Below are 24,040 nucleotides of genomic sequence, written 5' to 3'. Positions count from 1 at the left end.
ATACTAGAATGAAGATTTAGTCTTTGTATATTAAAACATGACTTTTTGTTATCACTTTTTATACAAAACAGTTTAAAAAACTTCTATTAGAAAAGTAGACGCATAGTTAAAAAAAACTTTAGCATTTTATAAGTGAAGAACTTGGAAGTTAACAGCAGTGTTAGTTTTATATGTAAAATAGCACTTGCTATTCAACGCGTAGTATTACGTATCCTATTTACTCTACTTTAGTAAATAAGTCACAAACTAAATAAAAATATTTCTTAGGTTACAAAAATAAAAAAATATTTTATCCTTTCTTGTTTTATGGTGTGTAATTTTTAAAGTAGTTAAACTAATCAGATTTTATAATATATTTTTCCTCGTAAGACTAGATTTTTAAACTTTTTAATACTTAGATTATACACTTCTTTATCTTTCTTGCACTTAGAGCTAAAGATTGACGATTAACAAAACACATTTTTGTATCTATTACTTAGTTTAAACAGGCAAATGTCAAAGTTAGCGGCTTTTATGATAAAAAATATAGCTTTACGTACTAAGTTAGTACTACTAACTATGCAGAAATTTAAGACAAGAGTAAAATTTTAATAGATATAAAAGATTTTCTTGATTTTTTTATTTTCAATCTAAGCTGCTTATTACAAAAGGATTTTAATAAGACTATAGCTTATAATGATGTTTAGAAACTTGCGTATAAAGAAAAAATTAACTAAGTTGAGTAGATGTTTTTTAATCAAAATTATAAACTACAAGCATCTGAAAAATATAAACATGGTACTTTCACTATTTCTGAAACTAGAAGTAATAATGATTTTGGATAATTTGTTTAAATACAACACATAATAACTCATGAATATAAGTTTCATTTAATTTATTATTAGAGATTGTAACTTTCTAAACAACATTAAATCTTGCCTGCTAAAAAAAGACAAAATAAATACTTTAAAAATCTTTAGAAAAGTATAAACGTTTTAATAGTATTAATTTTTGATTATGAGAAAACTCTAAAGTTACCTTACAGATAAACGTTACCTTAGTATTCTATATAATTTTAAAAGTTGTTCAATATAAGCGTTACATACAAAATATCATACTGATTAATTTATTTTTATGCTAAACCTATTATTGCCTTACTTTTAAACACTGCTTTTAGAGGTTACATTTTTTTAAGTTGTAGTCTAACTTTTACAGTTTTATATCAAAGCTTATAGAAGTGTTTGCTTTTAACATTTTAAACTAAAAATATATTATCCTTTATTCTGTCTTGCCATTTTCAAAAAACTACTGCTACCGACTGGTATATATATATATTAAATTGTCTTTTATCTATAGCTTAAGCAAATGAGATGAAGCTAATAAAAAATTGTAACTTTTCTCTTATATAAGAGTTTAATTTCCTTTTTTTAGTTTTAAAATAAATAATTAGCATTCCTCCGTTTATACAGTAGGGCTTAATTACACTAAACTGGAAGCGGTATTGTATATTAAACTTTTATTTTATTACTATTTTTAAGTTTTATCAAAACCAAAAGTTTTATGATTTTACCAAAAACATTTTTCTATTTAAATTAAATTTTTCAAGTCTAATTTAACTTTTTTTTGATTTTATATATATTAATAAGCTCAATATGCATAATTTTCTTACAAACTTTACAGTTTTACAAAAATAATATTTTAAAACAAAAAGTACATAATCTAAGGTCAAGTTTCTTTTGAAAGTTATCTTTTAGTAAATAACTAGCTAAACTTTAAAATACAATTAAAAACATTTAAAACTAAAAAAAGTTATGTAACTTTTTTTTTTTTTTTCCTTTGAGGTCGATCTTCAGATTTTAAAGTTATCCAAATTTGACTAAAGTAAATGCCTCAAAACGAGCTTCAAACGGTCAACAGGCATAAGATTAGTTGTAGATGGAATTGTTTAGTTTCGTTTGAAGCTCTAAGTTCATTAAAACTTAGGCTTTCTGACCACTAGTTATAAGAAAAAAGTTCTTTTTTTATCCTTTTCCAAAATTCAGGCCCACCGTAACTTTAATATACTTCTTGAGCATTGCAATGTACTGCTTTTGCGCAATGAGTATAAAAACAAGTAACACTTACTTTTTTAATACTACACTCTATGACAAACTAAACAAGTGACGCCATACTCTTAAAATACTATCAGTGTTCAAAATCTTTTTAATAACATTTGTTGTCAAAAAACGTTCTAAAACTTAAAGATAATTAGTTATAGGTAACATATTAATTACACGTAATTTAGTTTATAAAACAAAAAAATAACAATAAAGTTTCTTAATATCCTTTCTGCTTGAAGAATTTTTAGTTTAATAAGATAATTTTAATTGGTTTCTAATAACATACATTTTAAGCAAGTTATTCTTGACAAGCTTATGATATACTTTTTTATTTAGGATTAATTGCGTAGATTTCGCTGTAGTAAAATTGTAGTAAGATATTTTATATAAAAAAGTATAAATACTAATATGTAAACACATAACATGATGATAGAGAATGATGTTTTTTGAAATTGCTCTTGCCAAAAAAAACAAATTACTCGTTTAGGTTTTAGATTTTTATTAATTTGCTGATTTATTTTAAAATTTATTTTGAAAATCTTAATCTCATTTCACGAAGGTATTTAACGTATAAAACGTCTTGCAAGAGAAAACTAAAAATTTTACGTATAAAAAGTTTTGATATTTTCGTATATTTCTTGCTCATCAATAAATATTAAAAGTTTTAAAGCCTCTAATCTGTATAGTTTTTTTTTTGAAACATTTTTAAGTTTTAAACCTTTAAGCATAATTTAATGTACTTATAAGCGGCTAAAATATCAAAAACTTCTTTTATTATTAGGTTAGTAGTAAAAATAACTTAAAAACAGAAAAAAACTCTTCTTTTAATCAGTATTGCAGAAAAATGAGTATAATAAACTAATTCAATAAAAAAATTAATTGGTATCTTTTAATATTTAAACTTCTAAGCTTTGTCAAGAGCAGCTAAATCTTGGAGCTTGTAGTGTATCTTGATATAGTTTTTTATATTTGAACTTAAAACTTCGTAATCTTTTGTTTTAATTGAATCAATACTTGTGAATTTTAATAGAAATAACAAGACTTAAAGTTGTTATGAGTTACTATTTAGACTCAAGAAATTTAAAGGCTAGATATTAAAAATAATAGTATAAGCGATGGGATATTCGAAACTTATACTAGATGTTCTGGAGTTTAAATGGAGGAAGATGACCATTATCTAAATTTTCCAAAAAAGAGCAGTTAAGAATATGAGTTTGGAAGACCCTAGTCTAATTACCATTTTGACGTTACAAAATTTATTTTAAAGGACAATTGTATTCATTTATACAAAAAAATTGCCTGTGCTGATATCTGAACAGTAATAAATTAAAAGTAACTTCCTACAAAAACTTTGTTTAATTAGTTTAAGGTATGCAACTTTACAACTTTTTGAAATTTTTTGATGTATGATTTATTTTGCAGTGATAAAAAATAACGATTTTTACTCAGACCTCTCGCATGAACAAAAGCCGTGATGGATTATATTTTGTTTTTTCAAATTAACTGTTTATGTTTGTAAGAATAAAATTATCATGTTTTATATTTCAATATTTATACTGTTTCGTTCTTACAAAATAAATAGTCTTGTTTTATCAATTTCAACTCAGAAGTTTACACTATTTAGACCAGGGTTTCCCAAACTCAATAACTAAATCGCCCCCTTTTCAGAAGTTTGAAAAATAATCGCCCCCCACGATTTTAAGAAGTATTTTTTCTCTTGAGTACAAACTTTTGGACCTAAAAATTTGTAATCGATATGTAATTTAGTCTGGTATTTCTTATGCACGCACTTTTGGGCTGTGTTTAAAGTAGTTTACAGGGCTTGGGATATTAAGTTACAGTTGTTTTATTATAAGCCCAGTAAAGTGTATTAAATTACTTTAATTTTAAAAAGCCTTGTTTAATCAGTAATCAATCCTGATTAAATATGAACTGTTTGAAACTAATGAAACTTTTAGGGTTGTGGTGGACAACTTTTGTAGTCAGCAATTCATATTTACTAAAAAATCTTTTCTTGTTTCAACTCGTTAAAAAAATGTAATTGCAGGCTGCATAATTTAAAAAAACAACATAGAGAAAATTAAAAAGCTCGAGCATAATTGTAATAAAATGATATACTATTATTGTGATCTAGGAAATACTAAAGTAACTGAAAACCAAATTGAAAGTGTATTTCAAAATCATAAGCATCAAAAAACTAAATTTTGTTTAATTTGCAAAAGTATTTTTCAAGTTACTTAGCGGGTCGAAATTTTATTGGATCTGGACCGTACGCTACCCATCTGAAATATTAACTAAAACCTGACATTATAACTATCTCTCGTTTAACGAATTTCGGACATTTAGAAGTGAATACTAAGTAACTTATTTAAGCCGCACAAAATACTTAAATTATTTTATAAATAGGCATGTTCTAAAATTAAATACCAGAGATTAAAAAACTATAAAAGAATGAACAGATTATTTTACACATAGTAAAATAAGTATTAAAACACCATTGCTGATCTAGTTTTAGGAAGTTTGACCGACTGGCTTATTATCTCATGAAAAGTGGTTTTATCAATAGCTTCTGTTAAAGCAGTAAAATTATTAATTTCAATGCTAAGATATATTATAAGCAAGTTAGTTGTAAAATTAAAAATTTAATTTTAAACATTTTTAACTATATTTTTTGTAGTAGAATACCATTAAATAACCATAGTTTGACTTTGAATAACCTTTAGGAAACTAAACCTTAATTTTAACATTTTTTTCTTAATTTAAATTCAAAAAAAAATAACATGTTTTACAGTTAGTTCTGGGAACAGAAAGTAATCAATTAAAAATTTTTTTTAATTATGTTAAAACTTTGTTTTGTCACTGTAGCAGTCTTTTTGATGGCTTATTTAAAACTGTTTAGTTTTATTTTTTCCCTAGTTTTTAGCCTATAATAGTTTACCAGAAGAAAATAGTGAAAAACTAAAAGCTATCGTTGAAATATTAAATTAAACAACATATTCTAATTGGTAATATATTAAAAAATAAGATAAAACAAAAAAAGTTGTATTAATAGTTTAAAATTATTTAATATATATAGATTTTCTAACAATAATAAATCAAGTTAGAAAATAAATTTGAGTTTAACAATCTTTTAAATAAAATATGAAGTCATTTCAAATAGAGACATCAAATCTATACTCTTTTAAAACCAAAAAATAACTTTTGAAATAAAAACTTTAATGGTTATCAATTTTTTTTTATAAAGATTAAACAAGTAAAGACAAAAATATGTCAAATAAATTTCATTCAAACAAATACTTTAACCACTATGCTATAAAAAATTTTAGTGTAATGTAAATCGACAAATATAAACTACAAAATTAACCAGGTCAAAACAAAACTATTAACATATTTAAAACATAAACCATTTTATAAATACAGTAGACTTCCTCTTCAGTTCGCACTTTGAACAAAATCAAAAATATTAAACTCAAAAATTGTTACTATTTTTTGTACAAAATGATAAATTTAAATATGTTATATGCAATAACGTTATGAATAAACATGAAATCAACTAAAACCTAAAACAAACATTCATAAAAAAAAGATCTATATAAGCTATTAAATATTATGTATTTTTTGTTTTATTAATACTTAGTTAGTAATAGACTTTTATTAAGTTAAATTTAAGAAAATATAAATTTGCACCTTTTTTTGGTTAAAAAGTGCGAACTCAAGAGGAAATCTACTGTAATTAATATTTATTAGGAATTATGCAAACCTGTTATAGAATAAATAACTTAGAATAATTTTTAATATAAAAAGACTACTTAAATACAATACAAACTAGGTTAAATATGAAGTATTTTAAAAGATCAAATAAATAAATAAAATATCTCATAAAATAATGTCTGCTACTGAATTCTAATATAATGCGAATGATGAGGTTCATGAATGCTTGCAAATTTTTCTAATCTGATTCTAAATCAGTCAAATAAAGCCTCAAGTCACCTCCTTTACAAATATCTAGATTAGATATTTTGCTCAAGATGTTGATAACTAAACTAAAAGCTTTCTCAACAACATAGCTAGAAGGAAAAACTATACACAACAATTTAAATTCCTCTCAAATGATTGGATACTTTTGCTTTAGTTTTTGTTGAGTTCAAAATTACCATATCGTTCATTGGAAAAAATTACTTTAAGTTCAAGGCCAATTTGTAAGTCTGAGGAGGTTTCCTGTGAGTCGTTTACTTCAAAAAGATCTGCCACGAAAAGGATCTATATTTTTATCTACATGATAGCTTTTTTGTGTCAAATCGAAATTTTACTACTTAATATGTTGAAATTGTTGAAAATTCCAGATTTTTAGATTTTTTTTTGCTTATATTGTCAAATTCCAGGTTTCTAGGTAAATTGTCAACCCTGTATATTTTTATTTCTTAGTCTAACTTAATGACTTTTCAAAAAACAATTGGAAGTATCATGAGGTTTAGTTAATATAGAAAACATAGAATTTTACAAACCATTTATAAACCTAAATAACATATATTTCAGCTTAAAAAATAGGGAGAGGAATTCCGATCGTCTATGATCTATGTAATTGTTAAATAAGAAAATATATGTAATTAACATGAAAGTAGGAGCCATAAGTACTTGATTTTTTTCTCTATATTTTACATAAACACAATAAACTTTTTTGTTTAAGTTTTACCTCAGGGTCAAATATTTAATAGCAAGTTAAAATTATTAAAATAGCAAGATATAAAGTAAAAATTTTATGACAACCCAAAATTTTAAAATCGCCCCCTTTTCGCCCCCTTACTAGTTATCGCCCACCCTTTCGCCCCCTTACTAATTATCGCCCCCCAAATTACTAAAATCGCCCCCAGGGGGGCGATATCGCCCACTTTGGGAAACCCTGATTTAGACGAAAAATGCAGACTTTCACATACATTTCTTTCTATAAAGAAAAATTGTTAGACTAAAAAAGTTTAGTTTCCAAAATAGTAGATTACTTTGAGCATATCCAACATAAAGTATAGTTTAATATAATCATTTTAAATAAAACATTTTTTCTGACTTTATTTATATTACTAATATAATTCTAGTGCGCAAATTTTCAAAAACGTTTCTTTAACAAACCCACAACAAAAACTAGGTCTACCCCACTGAAAACTTTATTCGATTTTTTTTAATATATTTATACAAGACTAACTAAATTTGTCATTTTTGTTAACCTAATTTATTAGTTATTTTAGAAAAAACAAAATAGAACTGTATTTGGAGTAATAAATTCTGAAAATAAGGGTTTTAATATGTAAAAATTGATCTTGATTAAATATTATCATGGTTTTGTACATAACTAGTAGGAACTTTAAAAAAAATATTTATCAATAACAATTTAAAACTAATAAACAATAATTTGAAAATATTTTCACTAGTAGTTCTAAATTTTATATAGCTTATGCTTTTAATCCATTATAACTTGACTATTAGAAATAAGCTAACATTTTAATCAGTAGGAATGTTTTTTATACTTTTAAAGTGGAGTATGGCAGCAAGTATTGTATTGTATAAATATAAAATATTTGGTATAATTTCAAAACGTATTAAAAATTATTAAATTAAATTTTAACGTTTACGATTTTTATAGATAAATGTTAGTAAAACATACTATTATAGAGAGTTTAACTTCTGGTTTCAATTAACTATAAGAATTTTGCGAACTAAAAATTAAACAAAACTGTATGAAATAAATGTAATTCTGCTTTTAAACTATTTATTCACAAAACTTCATTAAAGACTGAACGTTACAATTATTTCTAAAGACGAATTCAAAACTAAGTATAAATAAGTCACTATGTAGAAAACTTTATCCACAATTTATCAATAAAAATCTCTAGTAAAAACTATTAACTATTGTTAGTTCTCTTAAATAATAAATCAGTAAAAAGTAATTTTAAAACAATTAAATTTAAGCTTTAAAATAAGTAGTGCTGGTGACGTAAACTGCATTCAAACAAAGTGCAGCCAACTGGCAACCTAACCAGCAGTAGTGTAAAATAATTTACCAAACTAGCAAAAATCTAAAAATTTATTTTTCAAAAACAACTAAATTCTAAAACATTCTCAGTGCTAAACATTAATACTTATTAACAACTACAATTTGTCTAAACGTCCTTAACTAGTGAAAGCTCATAGCAAACGATCAAATTTAAACAAAATTACCTAAATCAAAAACTTCCATTTTCACGACCTAACAGAAAAGCTCATCCACAGTGGAAGCCGCGTCCCCCACCCCGTTCAAAAGATCCTTCTCAAACTCCATGTCGTTGTACTTCTCCATCAGATGGTGCTCTTTCTCATCCAGCAGCTTGCCTATCTTCATCTCGAACTTGCTGTTCAGCCGCCCCTTCATCTGCATCGGGTCGGCCACCTTCCTCACTGCCGGCAGGAAGTGCGTGTCGGCGAGGTGCTGCAGCTCCCACAAGGAGGACTGAGTGGCACGAGTGTTGCTCGGGTCCTCGCTGTAGAAGTCGAACGGATCGGACTCCAGCTGTGTGGGTGTTGGTACGATCAAGTAAAATTTATTTTTGGCAAAATTTTGGAGCATTCAGTGATTATATGTATATGATGATATATACACATATTTGTTTTGGTTAAAATTGTTGAAGATTTGATGATTTTTTTTTTAACTATTAATTATAGGTAAGATTACAATTAGACAATACATGACTTTTATAAAAGCAATTAGGAAGTTAGTAAAATTTTTATGAAGATTGCAAATTTATTTTTGTTTTCCACACATAGATTTAGAAAACAAAAACAATCAATGATCTAGCATTAAACAGGGTTGCCTCTCATTTTTTCCAAAATTCCTCCAGGTCTTTAAAAGTAGACATTTTAGGGTCTATTTTTAGTTTAAAGTTAAGTTTAAGGTAAGAAACTGTGTTAAATAGTACAAAAACATGATGATGATGACAAAAAAAAAATTATCTATACGATAGACTTTTTGTGTCAAATCGAAATTTTACTACTTATGTTAAAATTGATAAAATTTCCAGGTATTTTTTGATTGTTCAAAAGTTCAGGTTTTTCCAGGTAAAAATGGCAACCCTAATTAAACCACCACAAAAACCAACGAAACTAACAACAGTGGAGTTGTCTTCGCGGTGAATGAGGTACTGCAGGGAGTGCCTCTTAGTGAGGTTGATCACCAGCTTGCAGCACAACAAACAACCGTTGGGTGGCGCCACGAGCGACAACCTGGCCAGCTTCTTGACGAACGAGGCGATGACGCGTTCGGGCACGTGAGTGGAGTTGAGCGTCACGTCGAGAAGGTTGAAGAATCTGGTAAATACTTGAAATTTGAAACTCGCTTAATTTGTTTACTTTTGTTTTTAGCTAATTAAAAAAACCGAGTTAATCGTAAAAAAACATACACACAACAATTACTTATTTAATATAAGATTGAATTATTGCTCAAGGAAAAATGTTTTCACTGTTTGTTAGGGTAAAATCTGTTTGACAAAAACTTTAATTTAGGACTTGCTTATTAACGTGACAATTATAACTTTACTTTTTTTTTGGCCATTTTAAAGAAAATCGGGTTGACTGTATAAACAGACACATACAAATCAACTATACTCTTACTTATTTAATATTAAATTAAAGTTTAAGTTAAAAAATAGTTCTTATTAAGTTTTAAACTGTTTAATTAATTGTACTTTCATGAAATCAAAAGTCTATGTTAAAGACAAATAAGAATTTAAAACATTGCTTCATGTTTAAATATTAAATAAGCTGATATACTTAATGCGCCAGTAAATCAAGATGTAATTAGTACTTAACATTAAATATTAACAATATAGTTAATGTTATGCTGAAATTTAAAATGTTATTCTTATCAAATTAACTAAATTCAAAACTTTATTTTTAGATAGATGACAGTTAACATGTTAAGAGGTAGGGAGTATTTTGGTGATGTTTGCTGGATTGATGAGTACATATGATTTGGACGTGTTTTTGCTTCAATATGAAGAATCTAAATTAAAAAAAAATTGCAAAAAATAGGCCGCGCAAAAAACTAATTTCAACCCCAAAAATCACATATTTTTCGATTTGTTGACTAAAACAGTAATAAAATCAGTTATACATGTTCTATACTTATAATTTATATCTTAAGTGAAAGCTTATACTTATTGACATAAATTAAAGACATATTAACTGCTTTTGATTTATCATTACGTCATTATCACCCTAAATATACAATTTTGTCTGTAAAATGGTGCTTTTTGGAAAATCAAAAAGCATAGCTTTCTTAGTGATTGTAATAAAAAAATAATTTTAAAACAAAACTTTTTAAGTATACTTAACTACCTTTACAAATTTAGGTGATGTGGTATGTATATTAACAGGATGTTTGTGTCATAGTTCATTCAGTTTTAAGTGTTTAGAAAACCATTAAATAATCCTTCAATTACCATTATAAATAAGTAACAAAATATTAAAAAGTTATTATTTATTTTAGGCAAGATAATGTTGTATAACACTATTAATTTAATGATTGCAAAATAAAGACTCTTACAAAGAAATAAAGTACATTGCAAAATAAAACGAACATTGTACTGTATCATTTAGTATTAGTACTTAACATTATTCAAGGTTGCCACTGACTTTTGGCAAATTTTCTCCAGGCTTCTTAAAATACTTGTTTTCTAGTTTATTTTTAGTTTAAACTTAAGTTTAAGCTAAAATACTGTGTTAAATCTTAAAACGACATATATTAAAGTTAGAAAAGAAAAGATATATTAAAGTTTCTTTAAATGTATTTTTTAATAAAAAAATGTTTGATGATGACAATTTTTTTGCCAATACAATAGATTTTTTGTGTCAAACCAAAATTTTACAACTTCAAATGTAAAAGTTGTTCAAAATTTCAGGTTTTTTAGCCTAAATTGTCAAATTCCAGATTTTTCCGGATTCCAGGTTTTTTAGCAATCCTGTTTTAAGAATTTTTTAAATATTTTATTAATTTTTTTTTTTAATATGAACTTTATATACATATAATTTTTGTTTTTAATTAGAAAAATTGTTAAGACAAACTTTTCTTAATGTTATAACAAAAATTTTCTGAATATTTAAGGTAAAATTTGTAAAAAAATGTATGAGGAGACATACAGTTTTTTTTTAATTCTACTGTAAACAGATTTTCTTCATATGTTTGTATCAAAAAGTTTTTACAAAACTAACTGTTATATACAAATATTTAAATAGTTTTATAAAAACTGAAAAAATAACCTATAGTACATACTTTAAGTTTAAAAAAAAGGCTAATGTTCATTTTTGTTAAAAAAACTTTTAGATTACTTCGATGACCTTGTGATCAACTTTTTATAAACTTTTATGGTGTAGTATAAAAATATACAAAATAAACAAAAAGTTGAAGCATTGTTTATATGCATACCAATATGCAAAACTTCACCAAAAAACACAAAAATACAAACTTACTGCAAAAAGAAGAACAAATTTACCTCTTCATGTAGAGTTCTTGGAACAATCTTGGGTGCAGCATGTTGTAGAGATTTTTGAAGAAATCATCAATTTGCACATTGTGGTCCACCATCAAGTCGAAAAGGCTGTCCAATGCAAGCACTGCTAATCCAGACCCTTTTGCTGACACACTGTGTTTTATCAAAAGTTGTTTATTTAATTTTTTCCATACAAGAAATTTTTTCTTAGATAAAAATTAAGCTCTATTTGACTGTCAATTTTTTTACAATAGCAAATTTTGTTACTATTTTTACACTTTTTTTTCATATACTTAAACTTAAATTTATGTAAATTAAGAAAGCCCATATAAATATAAATTCTTTCATTAAAATACTTTTTGTTTAGTTATAAAATAAGTAGTAAAACTTGGAAAATAAATATACAAGGTTGACACTGGTTTTTGATAAACTTCTTCCATAATTTGAAAATACACGTTTTTGGGGTTATAATTAAAGTAGGGTTTAGGTTTAAAAACTGTGTTAAGTAGTATAACAACATTGAAAAGATACTGTAAAACTACCTTAAATGTATTTTTAATAAAAAAAATTTGATGATGATAAAAATTCATACATACATATATGATAGATTACTTGTGACAGATCAAAACTTTACTACTTAACGTGTAAAAATTAATATATGTTTTGATTTTTAGAAAACAAATAAAGAGATCTCAACTACTGGAGGTAAAACAATATATTTATTCTTTCAAAACTTTATTATGCAAAATAAGTTTCGGTCAAAGAGACCTCATCAGTGCTTAAATAAAAAATCTAAAAAATATTTAACAGTCATTGGAAGTAGTATTAAAACAATTAAATACTATTTTCTGTGACTGTTACATATCTTTTTAGATTTTTATAAATAATTATGTAAAAATATGTTTAAAATTCCAGGTTTTTCAGTGATTTCTGTTTAAAGTTGCAGGTGTTTTTAGCCTAAACTGTCAAATTCTAGGTTTTTCCAGGATTCCAGGTTTTGTGACAACCCTGTATATACCATAAAACATGAACTATTTTTTCATTAGTAAATTTCACCATTAATTAATATATTTTTAAATTATAAGATTAGCTATTCATACTTTAGTTATTCAATTAACTTGTTTATTTAGTAAATATAGAACATTGATAAATAAACTAGATGTAACTAATAGTAAAACTGTCAAAGCAAAACTTTACTACTTTACTTTAAGACTTTGTAAACAAATTCAACATCTAAAAAATTTTAGCATTACATATTTTATTTTTTTATCAAAATATATGCTTAGCTGTTATATTAGTTAACAATTACATAATTTATTAGTAGAGTAAATACTTAAAAACTCATAACTATTAATGTAATAGACTTTTATAAAATATATCTAATTATTCTTAGTTTACCAGTATTAATATTGCTCTTATTAGTAAAATAATTTAAATGTTTAATATGATTGCATCTAATAAGGTAAACCAGTTAAACAATTAAAAAAATATTAAGCAACAAAAACTATTATAACTTATCTTAATTATAAAAGTACTTTTTTGTGAAAACTAGAAGTTAAACAAAAAGTATTCATAATTAATTTTAAATTAATAAAATTTACTCTTCTTTTTAAGTATGTAAAAATTTTATTAAATTCCCCAAAATTAAACCCTCTTAATTTCTAATTTAATTTTAATTTAGTTTATGAAAACTCTATTTCATATATATAACTCCTTAAACAATTTACAACTTCCTTTAATTATTATCTGTAAAAATTATATTAGTAAATAATTAAATTTATACAAACGTAACATACTTTAACAAGAAGTCAGTAAGAAGCCTTGGTTGTTGTATGTTTGGTATGATGTAATCCTTGAGCATTATCAGAACATTTTTCACAATACTACTGGGCAGGTTGAAATTCAGAAACTCCAACCAACAGCTGGAAAACTTCTTTTTAGCGCATTTTAAGCTGAGCTTCTTTTTCCTTTTTTTAAGAGCAAAGTCTGTTGGTTGCTGTGGATCGAGTAAATACTTCTCCTCATTTGCTTCCACTTTTTCTGCTATTGACTTGAGCAGCCCAAATAAATACTTCATTGTTTCCTGTTCTGGGTCTCTTTTTGATGTAATTTTAGCTAAAATTGAATGAAGGAACGCGTGATAAAAATCCAAACAGGACAAACTTTTCTTTATATAGTCCATGTTTTCTTTTCCACTTTCATTTTCTTTTCTTTTAGAGGCAAACTCGACCAGTGCGGCAATGTCCTCTTGCCTCAAGCCTCCCTGAAACTCGTCATCATTGAAAAAGCACTCCCCTGACATTTTTAAAAGCTCCAAGTATAAGTCCACCAATTTTTGCTTCAAAGCCTCCTTCTCTATTTCTACTAGCAGCTCCCCAGCATGCTTCAAGCAATCACAGTGCATGTCAAACAGCCAACTTGGCACCTTGTCTTCTGCATTGACTTTGCTTTCATCCTCTTTAGTGCTTTTCTTATGCATGCCAAACTTTTTTTCCACTACATAATATTTAAGAAGTTGCAAAGAGCCGTTTAAGGCATGAAAGCGAGAAAGGTCACTGGAAGAGGAAGAAACAAGATCTACAAGCTTAACTAAGTTGTTTATGCTTTTGTTTGTTTTGTCTTCTTTTGCTTCGTTGACCAGCCTATCAACTTCAGTTTTATTTTTAGGAGCCATTTTTAATACTTTTGTTCTGAAAATATTATATATATATACTTTTATTGTATTTAAAAAAATAACTTTATAAAGGACGTAAGGAGTAAATATTTTCATTAATCTCTAAGCTACCATCGTTCATCACTTTTTTTGGAGTTCAATTTTTGACATGTTATCTATGAAAGTTGGAGATAACAACTGGCTTCTTAATTAATTAGACTTTTTATTGAACATGTAAACTTTACTACATTTTTTAAGCAAATAATTTTAACTTTCAGTTTAATATTTACAAAACAATAAACAACTTAGAAAAAATTGTTGTTCTAGTTTGTAGTTTAAAATAAAATTTAATTAATAAAGTTAAAAATAAATTTATTTATTGATTTTAAAAATTAAGTTATAATATTTTTCATTAATTTTATTTATCGACTTTAAAAATTGAGTTATTAATTTTTCTTATGTTATTTCTATTGAGTAATATTCAAAACACATTTTCTAAAAGTCTGAAGATTGGTTTGAAATTCTAGGAGAATCAATGATTTTAAGTTCTGAGAATGAAAATTTCTCTTTTATAAGTTTATATTGCTTACTTACTATGTACAAGGTGGCTACTGGTTTTGGAGAATTTTGTTCAAAGTTTTCTGAATTTATTTCAGACTTTTGAAGGTACACGTTTTTGAGTCTATTTTTAGATTAAATTTAAGTTCAAGGTAAAAAAAAAATATGTTAAATAGTATAAAAACATTGTAAACATACTGTAATTACATAAAGCTACTTTAAATGTGTTTTTTAATGAAAAAAATTTGCTGATGACAAATTTTTTTTTCATCTATATGATAAATTTTTTGTGTCATATGTAAATTTTATTACTCAACATGTAAAAATTTTTTTAAATATTCTAGGTTTTTCAAGGTATTTTCAATGATTTCTGTTCAAAATTCCAGGTTTTCTAGGATTACGGGTTTAGTGGCCACCTTGTATGTATAAAAAACCATCATGTTTGAAAAATGTCAACAAAATTGTATTTCACAAATCACAAATAACTATTGACCTAACAGAAGGACAAATTGACAAACTTAAATATTGTAATATTATAAGAGTACATTTAGCTGAAAAAAGCTTTTTTTACCTAACAATTTTAGCCATAGGGGGGTCCAACATTTTTTTTTTTACAAAAATAATTTTGCTATTTATTTAAAAGCTTCAAGTACAAACTACAAGCTAGTTTTTATAGAATTCAAAAATATCATTTAACTTTTGAGATATCTTATTTTTTGTAAAAAGTTTCAGCTACAAATGTATGGACCGCAAATTTATTGGGTTCAATTTTCTAAGAAATTTAAGAAATCACTAAAATCTATTTCCTTTTTTAATTTTCAAGGAAACTTCTTCAAATTTTCAGGAAATGTTCCTTACATTATAAGAAAAAAAATTTATTTATAAACTTTAACAATTAAAAAAATAAAAATTTATGACAAAAGTTAAAGAAAAAAGTTAAAGAAAAAAGTCTTTTTTTTTCTACTTAAAATGTAATTTTACTTAAAAAATTTTAAAGTCTAAAATCTAAAGTAATGTTTCTTTTTTGTTATTGTTTAAAGATTAGACTGTGAAAGTTTGAAGAAGATTGCTTGAAAAATGTAGAGAAATATTTTAAACAAAATAGTTTTTTTTGCTGTTTTAGTTTTCCCTTTCCATAGGGGACCTATTATGTGGCCTGACTTTGACCGGTCATATCTCAAAAACTAATTAGAGTTTTTTAAACAGTTAAAAGCAATTTGAAGCTTTGTAAAAACTCTATAAAACAAGATCAACATGTAAAAAAAAACATGAAATACCTCCCCTATGGCCTTAAATCTATAATTATAAATTTCAAATTAGATGGTAGAAGAAAATGCAAGAAAAATTAAGAATGGAAAACTGTTTCAACTTAATCTTGACTAAGTTCTTACAAAATAAAAATTAAAACTAGCCTGAGTTTTTCATGATACTTATTAAAATTTTAAAATAACCTGAGTTAGCATGTGTGACTGCACTGTTTAAATTCATTACAGTTAAAATTGTATTATACAAATGATGAACATAAAGATAAAAATATGTTGAACAAAAGTTGCTTATGCAGTTTTTGTGGTCTAAAATAATTAAGTGATTTCTAAACTTATCAATAATTAATAAATATTACTTATTGTAATAACTATCTTATAACCACTTCTTAAGGCTGATTCAAGTTTGCCACAGATCTATCTGAAAAAAATTCCTGAGATTTCTTAACCAAATTCTTTACTAAAAATGATTGAAAAACAAATAACAAAAAATTTAAAATTGTGTAAAGTTTTAAATCTTATTTTTATACAATTTTAACAACAGTTCTGTGCAAGAACAAAATATTTTAGAAAGCTTCATTGGCAAAGTGCAGTTTTTAAATATAAATTTTCTTATTAAGAGCATGTTTATATCAAATTTCCTAATTTAATTAACCCTTATTTTTTACTGACCTTTCCTGACTTTGTGGCAACCCTACTAATTGCTAGTAGTCAAAAAAAATAAATAACTTAAATTTTGTCATGTGTCAACCATTGGATTTAAATTTTCAAGGCCATTAGGATACCTACCTCATCAGGCCACTTTAATAAACCTTTAAATTTCCATCTGTATAACTATAAAAATTAAAATAGCTCAAAATAGTTGTTACAATACAGTAAACCAATTCATTCACCATAGATGTGAGTGTTCACATTTTTCTTCCTCTTTAAACATTTGAAAAATACTTTTTGCTGAAATATTTCAAGCATTCTGGTTATTCTAAAGTTTACTACGAGCATAAAGTTATTGTTATAGGAAAATTTATTAATTTTTCAAAAAACATAAAACTTTAATGTCAATTATTTTCCTTATCTTAAAAGCTATCTAAAAATTTTTTTTTATTTTAGAGAACGCACCTTTGCCTTTAATTTAAAAAAAAAATTATTTAATTTGGGGTTGGAATTATTTCATGGGGTCCCTCCAAAAATAAAGGTTTTTTTTCGTTTTTTTTCATCAAATGGTATTAGAACCAAAAATAAATATTTTTTTTTAATTTTTTTATTTGATTTCCCTTAGTTTGCATGTTATAAAAACTCGTAAATAGTTATTTTATAAATAATGTTAATATCTTTTACGATTTGGCCCAAAATCAAAATGTAGTATATTACACTATCATTTGCCTTGGCCATTTCCTAGATAAAAAATTGATAAAAGGAAAAAAAAAGTTAATAAGAATGTGAATTACATCAAACTAAATTAAAATAAGATAATTTAATTAAATTTGTTGTATATTCACATTCTTATTAACTTTTTTTTTCCTTTTATCAATTTTTTATCTAGGAAATGGCTAAGGCAAATGATAGTGTAATATACTACATTTTGATTTTGGGCCAAATCGTAAAAGATATTAACATTATTTATAAAATAACTATTTACGAGTTTTTATAACATGCAAACTAAGGGAAATCAAAAAAAAAAATTGAAAAAAAAATATTTATTTTTGGTTCTAATACCATTTGATGAAAAAAAACGAAAAAAAACCTTTATTTTTGGAGGGACTCCATGAAATAATTTCAACCCCAAATTAAACAATTTTTTTTTTAAATTAAAGGCAAAGGTGCGTTCTTTAAAATGAAAAAAAAAATTTTAGATAGCTTTTGAGATAAGGAAAATAATTGACATTAAAGTTTTATGTTTTTTGAAAAATTAATAAATTTTCCTATAACAATAACTTTATGCTCGTAAGTTTACTGCATGCTTATTGATTTTGCTAAAACTTCAGTGTTCAATTCAGGTGCAACACCAGAGACTAAAAATAAGTTTACAACTGACATCAACAGTTAGCTAAAGCTAAAGTATGCTTATGAACCTAAAAAACAAAAGTACTAAAACTGTTTTCTAAACTCCTAATAGTTTTTTTTTTTAAACACACAACAACTTTTTTTGTAAATTTAAGCATAGTCTCAAGAGTCAAGGCTTTTATTTACAATCGCCACAAAATTATCTGAGCGTATACTTTAAATTAAAACGAGCAAACGAGTATTTAGAGTTCAGAACTATTTAATTATGGATTCATAGTAATCATATCTGATTTTTTTAAATTTAAATCTATAAGATTTTTTTGTTACAGATATAGTTAAAAAACATTTAAATATAATTGTTTGGAAAAGTATAGTTTGAATTATTTAGCATTTATTTTAATTTATTTAGTACCATTTGCAGCTAATAATTTGTGCAATTTGGTTTTTTTTCCGGTGATAGAAAAACATATGCGCCTTCCAAAAAATTTTTTTTTTCCAAAATTTAGTAGAGGTGTGCAAATTAAAAATTTTATTCAATTTATTAAATTTGCACACCTCTATTTAAATAAGCTCTTTACATTCCAGTAAATTGAGCATTCTTTTTAGTTAAGACAAATAACTATATATTTTCTAAAATTTAAAAATGCTTAGTCTTTTTTTAAATCTAGTAACACAAAATCTATCATAACTATGACTAAATTTTACAAATAACCATAAAGTTATTAATGATTTTATTTAAGAAATATTTGATTTTTATGTATTGGGTAAAATATAAAGCTAATATCATAAAACCAGAAAACTTTTACTAGTTATCAGTAGAATTTAAGTTTCTACGACTTATTCAGGTCAATATTATAGGCTCTAAAACTAATAATCTGTTTGAAGATGGTAATGGATAAGGCACTTTGTGCTTTAATAATAAGAAAATAAAACAGTTGCTTTTAAAAACTAATAACAACTTAAAACTATACTAGTTTTATAAAAACTAGTTGTGCTTCTTTTTACCATGGTTTGTATTTCATTACTTAATAAAAAAAGAGATAAAAATAATTTATGAATGAAACTCTGCTGAGATGTATCATAAGAAAACTGTTTATTACAGATTTGAAATGAAAAAAAAAATTATATAAAATATTTTTAGGCTGCAATTACTTATTTTAACTGTAAGTAAATAGGTTTGTACATTAAAAAAAAAAGTATTTAAAATTACAATAACAAAGTTATAAAAAAAAATTAATTAAATAGAATATTTTATCAAAAATTATTTTTAACTTTGTTAAAAGTTGAACTTAGTAAAGATAGAAAAATAGTTTATAGACAAAATATTTTTTAGTTTTCATTAGTTTTTGAACTTAAAATTATGCTTGCATGTAAGATGACTTTTAAACTATTTTTTTATTGTCTGGTATGTATCTTAAATTCTTAATGCCTCAATTTTAGAAAATTATTAAATCTTGCTAATACTTTTAGACACTCTACAAAACTGTGAACGAAAGAAGTCGAAATTAGTTTTGATAACACAATGTTTTGTGAAACCGACGGAGTTGTTATGGGGAACTCTTTCAGACCCGACTTTAGCTAATATCTAATCTAATGGGATGTTTTGAACTTAAATTAATCCCAAAATTAAAAACTAAGTACCCTAACGCTAGATATACGAGTGTATGTTAACGGTTGTTTTGTAATAACAAGTTATGAAGAGGAAAAAAAACTTAAATTTTTGAGAGTTAAATGAAGCTATCAAGCTCACCAATAGATGTGAAGCAAGTAACTAATTAGACTATCTTGATGTGTTGGTTGTAAATTTGAAACCAAAGTAAATAAAAACTAACTTTTACAAATAATTACTTAAATTTTCAATACTTTCGTAGCAAATGCATAAAAATTAGTCTGATTAAAACTCTATATTAATAAAGACTCGATATAGAAAATATGTTCATCCTAAGTTTTTAGAAGATTAAATAACTAGAATAAAAACATTTCTTAAACTAAATAAGTACGCTGAAATGTTAGTGAAAAGAACAATAAAGTCGCAGTTAACACGGTTAAACAAAGCTAAACCTTTACGACTGAAAAAATGCCCAATGTTATTGAAACTACAATATGTCGGTTCTGATTCAAAACTAACTGAGAAAAAGATAGTGGACATAACAAACAGAACCTATTTTTCAGTAAATCCTAGAATTTTCTTTACTTCTAAACCAATAATCCAACGATCTAGAAAAGACCCTATGTTACCAGAAGAAAAAAAAATTTTGTAATCTACAAGTTTAAATACTACTGCGAAAGTAGCTACATTGAACAAACTTCCCGTTACCTAAAAACAACAACAAAAGAGCATGTTCCAAAATGTGTTATCTCGCACACCAGTGATAAAAAATTGGAAATAGCGTAGCAGTCAAAAATGCGATGAAAAAATCAGCTATAGCTGAACATTTAGTAAACAATACTTATTGTGGAAACAATTTTGACATTTCAATATTTAGTATTATGAGACAATGTTCAAACACTTTAGAATTAATAAAGCTGAAAGTCATTGTAATACATTTAAATAAACCTAATTTATGTTAAAAATGGTATACTAACATTTCCAGCCCGCGCTCAGTTCCCACCCACACGATTCCAACCCGATCAAATCCCACCCGAATCAAATCCCACCCGAATCAATTCCAACTCGATCAAATCCCACCCGAATCAATTCCAACCCGATCAAATCCCACCCGAATCAAATCCCACCCGAATCAATTCCGACCCGATCAAATCCCACCCGAATCAATTCCAACCCGATCAAATCCCACCCGATCAAATCCCACCCGAATCAAATCCCACCCGAATCAATTCTAACCCGATCAATTCCAACCCAAATCAATTCCAACCCGATCAATTCCCACCCGATCAAATCCCACCCGAATCAATTCAAACCCGATTAATTCCCACCCGATAAATTCCCACCTGGATCAAATCCCACCTGAATCAAATCCCACCCGATCATTTCCCACCTGAATCAAATCCCACCCGAATTAATTCCCACCTGGATCAAATCCCACCCAAATCAAATCCCACTCGATCAAATCTCACCCGATCAATTCCCACCCGAATCAATTCCCACCCGATCAAATCTAACCCGAATCAAATCGAACCCGAATCAATTCCCATTCGATTAATTCCCACCCGAATCAATCATTTGCATGTAGTTGATCTGAAAGAATATTAAAAATTTATGACAAAAGTAGTACTTTAGTAAGTTTTACAAAAACTAAATCTATTTTTAATAAGCTAATCAACATACATTTGTATGCTTTTGTGGTTTTTGTTTTGTAATGCAATTTTCGGTCGTAAGCTTGTAAAGTTATTAGCTATGTTTCGAAGTTTTATTTATGATTTGAAAATTATAAGGTTTGTGTAGTTCTAGTTAATATTTTTAAAGGATGGTTTTTGTTGTATCTAAACAATTAACGAGTAAATTTATGTAAGCTGTCACTAAAAAGTAGATTTCTAGCAGTATATGTTTTTAATCGTCCTAACAAAATGTTTAAAGCGTTTAGAAATATTCGTCGTAAAAAAAGAAATAAAAAGAATTGTGTTAATAAAATTAACATGAAAGTTTTCCAAGACTTTTATTTATTTCAATTTTTGTAATGTTTTAGGTGTTTAATTTGTTTAGTCTAGATAAATACGAAAACTTAATAAAAGTCCTGTAGAAAGAATTTATAAAATGTGTTTGTAGACTATGACTCGATGACTGTTTTTGTACACAGGTCCTTGGACCAAGCTTTTTTAGTGCTTTCGTTTTAGTCTTTCATTAAGTAATTGTAAATAAATCAAAAACGAGTCTAAATTAGTTTATCTCTTTTTAAGTTTTATTTATATAAAAAGAGTAAATAATAAAACATAATTATGTAACGAAAAAGTATTAAAAACTATTGAGTATAGTTTGCGAAAACTAAACACATTTTTTTGATACTTTTTTAATACGATAAGTATAAATAAACTAATCGTCAAAATTTTATACTAAGTTTTAAAAATATTATAGATATAGAATATATAATATTTATCTATATCAAATATAATAAGTTGTTGTTCGTTGACAACTAAAAATATAAAAATTTTTAGAACAATTATAGTCATTATTTTGCATATAGTTTGTTGTAACTCAAACGAATGATGCAGGAACTGTAAATTGGGATTAATTAAGTGATTATTTTCCAATTTGGGGTAAAACATGAAAAACAGTTAAGAACCGCTGGTCTAAAGTACATTTAAATGCTAAACTAAGAATTTGTTTGCTGTTTATCAGGCTTAATAACTTGAATCAATATAACTTTTTGAAATGCAATAGAGTGATACTGATAAAGTAAATTACAACGTAAAACTGTTGAGTAATTTGAATTACTTAAAGATATATACTATTAAATATTTCACTTTAAACCGAACATATTTGTTAATAACACTAAAACTCAGTCTTTACTTAACTTTGAGCTATAAGTAGAATTAAATTACTTAAAAACATACAATACAAACCAAACAATGTTTAAATAATAACATAAATTAGATAGAAGACTTTTATAGGTAAACTAACTGGTATGTATAAAATACAATAGAATGATACTATTAAATCAAATTACAGTAAGTGAAGTGTTATATATAGAATAATAAATTGACTGTCTACTCCAAATGTATACTATTTGGAGCACTACATCAATGTTATATACTATAAAAAATAAAACTTTACTGTAATTCAGATGTTTTTATGTTTTATGAGTTACCCCATAATCAAGTATCACAAAATATACCTGAAATTTGAATTAAATTACAAACGAGATTAAATCAAACTGCTTTAAGCACATTTTTTTAATAAAAATATACTAGTCATTATAAACTAATCATTATAAACAAAAGTTTTAGACGTTTTATGTTTTCTATTATAGCTTTTGTACAATGTTTATTAATACAAAACATCTTTAGTTAGAAAACAATGTTTAAGTGCATATAACTTGATTAGTCAATTATATTATCAAGTTGTTCACAAATTTATAGTGCTTATGCAAAAAATTTAATATAAAGTTTGGCAACTATCAATCAAACTCGAACCCAAAATATTTATTGGAATAAGCACAATGGAGTTAACTTGAAGCTGTATCAAAAAGTTTTAGTTTTTAGTGTATAAATACAACATTTAACAAACTTTGATGCTTTTTATACCTTTCAAAGACAATTCACTTTTTATTGCACTTTTGCGCAGTTATTTAATTTTACTATTAGTGTTATCCCAAACCCTTGGTCGGTAACTTTTTTTATTAACATATTTAAAGAAAGTTTTCTGGTATCATTTCTCGTTTTTTGAAAAAAAAAAAGGAAAATCAAGAAAACTTACAAAAAGTGATAAAAATTGCATTGACATAAAGTCAAGAAAATTATTTTAGTCGTTTCAAATTGTTCACAATCTGTTTGTGTGTAGCCTAATTCAAAAAAAATCAGCTTAAAACTTCAAGGTCGCATTTTTTGGATCCCATACATTTTGAATTGGGGTGGTACTTTTTGAAAATCGGTTGGAGGTAAGGTGAAAGCTTCTTAGAATTATCTAAAATTATGCAAATGGTGTTTTTATGTTACTTTCAAAACTTGAAGTTTTTTCCAGTCGCAAAATCAAAAGTTCCTGTAAAAATAAGCACACAAAAATTTTGTCAACACAGAAGAATTAACACCAAGGCATAATTTTTCAACAATGTTTCCGACCATATTTAGTTCAATGTGTTTGTTTGTAATGACATTAGAACTATTTTATTCAACGTATGTTTTTTGAATTAAGTTTATTTTATCCGTTGATATTTATAAAAACCTTCTATTACGGAAGTAAAACCGCAAAAACGCAATTTTTTAAGTCAAATTGTTTAAAGTTTATTCATATCTGTTGTACAAGCTACTTTTGTACATAAAAAGGTTAAAGAATGACATAAGATACTGAACAATTTAAGC

The 24,040-nt window shown here is 25.8% G+C and overlaps 1 protein-coding gene across 1 annotated transcript; it reads right to left on the bottom strand.

The window, feature by feature from the left end:
* Positions 1-7,991: 7,991 nt before the first annotated feature.
* LOC145832625 (nucleolar complex protein 4 homolog) lies at positions 7,992-14,271 on the bottom strand. The gene is made up of 4 exons (XM_082939929.1): positions 13,387-14,271; positions 11,594-11,743; positions 9,212-9,410; positions 7,992-8,616 (listed from the first exon to the last, which is right to left on the bottom strand). The coding sequence occupies exons 1-4, from the start codon at positions 14,262-14,264 to the stop codon at positions 8,317-8,319; spliced, it is 1,527 nt and encodes a 508-aa protein (XP_082796055.1). The 5' UTR covers positions 14,265-14,271; the 3' UTR covers positions 7,992-8,316.
* Positions 14,272-24,040: the final 9,769 nt, after the last annotated feature.

Source organism: Thalia democratica, chromosome 1 (assembly GCF_965202585.1).
Source record: "Thalia democratica chromosome 1, ktThaDemo2.hap1.1, whole genome shotgun sequence".
Classification (NCBI taxonomy): domain Eukaryota; kingdom Metazoa; phylum Chordata; class Thaliacea; order Salpida; family Salpidae; genus Thalia; species Thalia democratica.
The sequence above is the reverse complement of the archived record's forward strand: the minus strand, read 5'-3'. Positions and strand labels throughout refer to the sequence as shown.